Source organism: Olea europaea, chromosome 11 (assembly GCF_002742605.1).
Source record: "Olea europaea var. sylvestris chromosome 11, O_europaea_v1, whole genome shotgun sequence".
In the NCBI taxonomy this organism is placed as follows: Eukaryota; Viridiplantae; Streptophyta; class Magnoliopsida; order Lamiales; family Oleaceae; genus Olea; species Olea europaea.
Window position 1 is genome coordinate 6,077,481 of NC_036247.1, and position 4,389 is coordinate 6,081,869.

Here is a 4,389-nt window from a genome sequence, read left to right on the forward strand (position 1 = left end):
GAGAGGAAATTTGAGATAAAAAATTGTTTTAGTATAGAGAAAAAAAATTGGTAAGGTAGAGAGATAAAAATAGAGAGAAAAAAATATTGTTTTCTCCTAGGTATTTCCTATTTAGTTTTCTCCTAATTACAAGAGAGATTATTCGTCGTTATCTCCTTGTATTTAAAGAGATTGTTGTAATTCTCCTACTATAGTGAATCCCCTCATACTTGCCCGTGGACGTAGCCTATATTGGGTGAACCACGTAAAACACTTGTGTCCATTTTAGCTGTATTTTCTCAATTTCATTACTTGTTAGCCAAAGTCGACCCACGCGTTTTCTCCCCAACACTACAGACTGTTTAAATTTTTTTCTAGGACGTCGCGTAGTTCAATAACCAAAAAGCGAGGTTGCGTGGACATTTGTAAAAAGAGTCAATGAAGGGCTTACCAATTGTTAAGCTTCTACGGCATGGCCTGCTGCAGGAAGCGAAAATTGTTGAGAAACAAAAACATTTTCAAATGAAATAGAAGCACCACTGGCGGCAGAAGGTAGCATTGAATGACTTGTAGAAGAAGACCAGAAGCTGTTAGGGGTGTTTGTTTGAGTATAACAACAAAACAAGAAGGCAAAATCAATGGCTCTGCAACATAATATACAAGCTTTGAAGAAGAAGACGATGAATTCCACCATGCCAACACCTTCTTCCTATAATCCATTTTTCAAGTCTCTCTACCTCTGGGTAAAAAAACGTGGAGTGCCTAAGCTGATTGTTCCAATGGTCACTGACTTTAGGTCAATGTATTTGATTGAACACTAAATTTTAAAATGTCGAGTTTGGGTCACTGAATTTAGGTTAATGTCTTTGATTGAACATTAAATTTTAAAATGTCGAGTTTTGGTCATTGAACTTAGATCCATATCTTCGATTGCTCATTGAAGTCTAAAATATCGAGTTTTGGCCACTGAACTTTGAAAAATATTGTACGTTATTCACTGTAAACTCGATATTTTTTAAAGTTCAACCGTTATGCTTGTGAGTAATGTATGACATATTCCAAAATTCAGTGGTCAAAACTCGACACTTTAAATTTCAGTGAGCAATTTAAGATATGAACCTAAGTTCAGTGAGCAATCGAAGACATTGACCTAAGTTCGGTTATCAAAACTCGACATTTCAAACTTTAGTGACTAATAAAAAATATGGATCTAAGTTCAGTAACCAAAACTCGACATTTTTCAATGTTCAGCTGCCAAAACTCGACATTTTAAAATTCAGTGGCCAATCAAAGATATGGATATAAGTTCAGCTACCATTGAAACAATTAACTCGGAGTTTCCCGTCTCAAGTGGATTTGATTAGGATCTACTTGTATGAATTGTGAAAATATGAGGAGAGGAAGGGAAAATGGTGGAATTTGAAAATTTACCATTGCATATGAAGGAGGAGCCCAGCAGAATTTTGTCCAAGAGGAGGAAAATCTTCTAAGAAATTGTTTGATTGGGTACTTAAGACCATGTTTAACTAAGCTTAAAATGTTTTCTTTACAAATAAGTAAAATTTAAAATAAATTAATTTTTGTTGGTCAAAATTATAAATGAATAAGTTATTCATTTTAACTGTAAATAAAATTTATTCTAAAGTGAAAGAGTAAGACACTAAAGTCATCGAACTAAAGTTTTTTATCAGGAGTGTTGGGGTAAACATGATTTGTGAATAGAAAATTATATTTAATTCAATAATATCATTAAAATAAATAAATAAAGTTTATAACACAATCATTCGGAGAGTCGCGTTGAATACAATATCCTAAAATTACATTTGTCTCTTTTCGTGTGAGTACTAACAACTCAATATAACTTCAAAATAAACCTCTTATGCTCACAATGATTTTTTCTTTTACGTGCACATTCATAGGGAAAATAGCTATAAACCTTTAGTACAATTAAAGATACAACAAATATGTTTTAGGATCATGGCCAAATGTTCGAGTAAAGAAACAACAATAACCGTGTTTTAGTACATCACAGATTCTTCTTATTCCAGATCATGCATCATTCGGCGATGCCAAGTGTTTGGCTAGAAACATGAGAAACAATTTGTAAGAGTTACACTTCAAGATTGATTACAACACTAAATAGCAGTACAAATTCCTATGTTCTCCGACTTAAACGTGGAGCAAACACATTATGAATACTATAACTTACGAAACTGGTGTACATAAGGCTTTCAACATCGTGTATTAGTTACTCATATTTCATTTATATCACGAACTTGAATATTTAATCTTCTGAGCCAGATTGAATGAAGTATCATGTGAAAAACATCATATCTCTTGGGAGGGATATTAACCTCAAAATGCCTCCTTACAAGAATTCCTGCTCTCTGCATTTTTATGTACTGCTCTTGAGGTATGGCCGTCAAAATTTTCTTCAGATTAGGGATATCTTTCACTGCAACATCGACAGAGAATGTACTCCAATCCAACACATCACTGAATGGTTTGGCATAATGGTCTTTAAGGAGTACCGGAACGCATCCTGTATAAAGACCCTCTACCATTCTCGGGCTGGCTACTTCCCACCCACTAGGGCAAATGCAATACCTGCTCTTCCTAAACATGTCATAGTAGGACATGCTCTTCGGAAGGTACTCGTGTATCTGGACATCTGGATCCTTATTTTTCCATTCCTTCATTAGTATTTCCCGAATGTAGCCATGTATCCCTCCGGAGTAGAAAACTAAAATCGAGCGCTTGGACGGAGGTGGTCCTCCAATCAAGCCGTCCATATTACCTCCAGGGAGATATATTTCTGGCAACGACACATCTTTGGAGAGATTGAACCCTTCCGAGGTGTTTGCATTGCATAGAACTCGAATCGAGTTCTTGTACAGGTAAGGTACAGCATGTGAAATTGTTGGAGCCTGTCAATTAATTGGAAGACAGAAAATGTCAGATTTGTAGTTGCTACTTGCAAGCTAGCAAGAAAACAATCACAGGATATGCATACATTAGTGCCAATAGCTAAATGATTTACCTCCTGAAACAGTTTGGACATTGGAAAGGGACAGAAATTTCTTACCCAATCATGGCAAGCAAGCATGAAATGATCGTGTCCAAGGCTTCGATTCCAGTAAGGGTACTTTCCAGCAATATGATTCACATAGTCTACGGCTACATTTTGCAGAGGAGTCCATGCTCGGTTATGGAGCACATAAACATAGTGGGCTATTGATAGAACACTGATTGGAAGGAAATAAACATGGGCCTTTTCTGGATTTTTGGTACGAAATTTGCTGATCTCAATATGATTAATGAGAATACCCTCTATCCCTAGAATGCCCTCCATAGAACTGTAATGGAAAACAGGGGGTTCTCCATCCTCGTAGACATATATCTTAAACTTCTTCTCCATTTCCAAGTAGCTCCTGCAGTTATGTATAATTAGTGAGATTCAGAATAGAACGGTTGTGCTAGAGAACTCAATAGAGAATGCACAATGTCCTCCACGATTTTTCCATATTTACCAGACCTCGATTAATAGTTTGATGACATAATTCATGTAGAATCTTTTTTTTTATAACTTCACTTATTTCTATTAATAGAAATATAAACATTTAAAAAGAGTTGAGCTCTTGCTGATACCTTTGGAAGGCACTGGGGTTCAAATACATTGGACCTCGAGGGACATAATCAGGGTCATCAAATGTTTCATTTTTATGTCGAGCTTCTTTTATTGCTGATCTGGATTGCGCAAGACCAGCCTCGAGCTGTTCTAAATTGCTGTTCTTTTTCCCACCTGTCTGGCCCTCTTCATTCTCCAATACCTGTTTAATTTTGAAACCAGTAATCACGTCAAAGTCAAGAGGTAGAGTGGTGATTAATCTGCAGAATAATAGTCATTTTCTTAATTTTATGTACAATTCCCTGATATCCAGAATAATTACGATGCAAATTGATAGTAATGCGCTACAAAAAGATCGGTGCCTGTCGAATCTCAACATAATTGGCTATTTAAAGTCACTGATGAGAATCGAATTCCAGGATTCTAACATCGAAACGGAAGAGCATAACACATAAGAACTGAACAAATTCAACCACATATACAATCCAAAACCAACACTTAGAAGCCATAACAAATCGAGCAAAAAATCAGAAGCAAACAGAGCAAATACGCATATATATATATAATACAGTTGTTCAGTGTCAGTGTTAGTTATATGTCCACTAATTTGCCCCAGGAACGCTGCAACAGCTATTGAATTACCGAAAAACAAAAGTACAAGTTTCTGTACCTTTCTCGCACACCAAAACTCTAATAATTTTTTTTTTTCATCTATGCAGTGTCATATAAATGAGATCCCGTGTGTATGCATGTATAAACGTGAGAACGAAAGCAATTAGCAT

The 4,389-nt window shown here is 35.8% G+C and overlaps 1 protein-coding gene across 1 annotated transcript; it reads right to left on the bottom strand.

Moving 5' to 3' along the window:
• Positions 1–2,001: 2,001 nt before the first annotated feature.
• LOC111403135 (probable glycosyltransferase At5g03795) lies at positions 2,002–4,351 on the bottom strand. Its single transcript, XM_023031531.1, has 3 exons — positions 3,628–4,351; positions 3,065–3,410; positions 2,002–2,906 (listed from the first exon to the last, which is right to left on the bottom strand). The coding sequence occupies exons 1-3, from the start codon at positions 3,654–3,656 to the stop codon at positions 2,232–2,234; spliced, it is 1,050 nt and encodes a 349-aa protein (XP_022887299.1). The 5' UTR covers positions 3,657–4,351; the 3' UTR covers positions 2,002–2,231.
• Between the last annotated feature and the right edge of the window lie 38 nt (positions 4,352–4,389).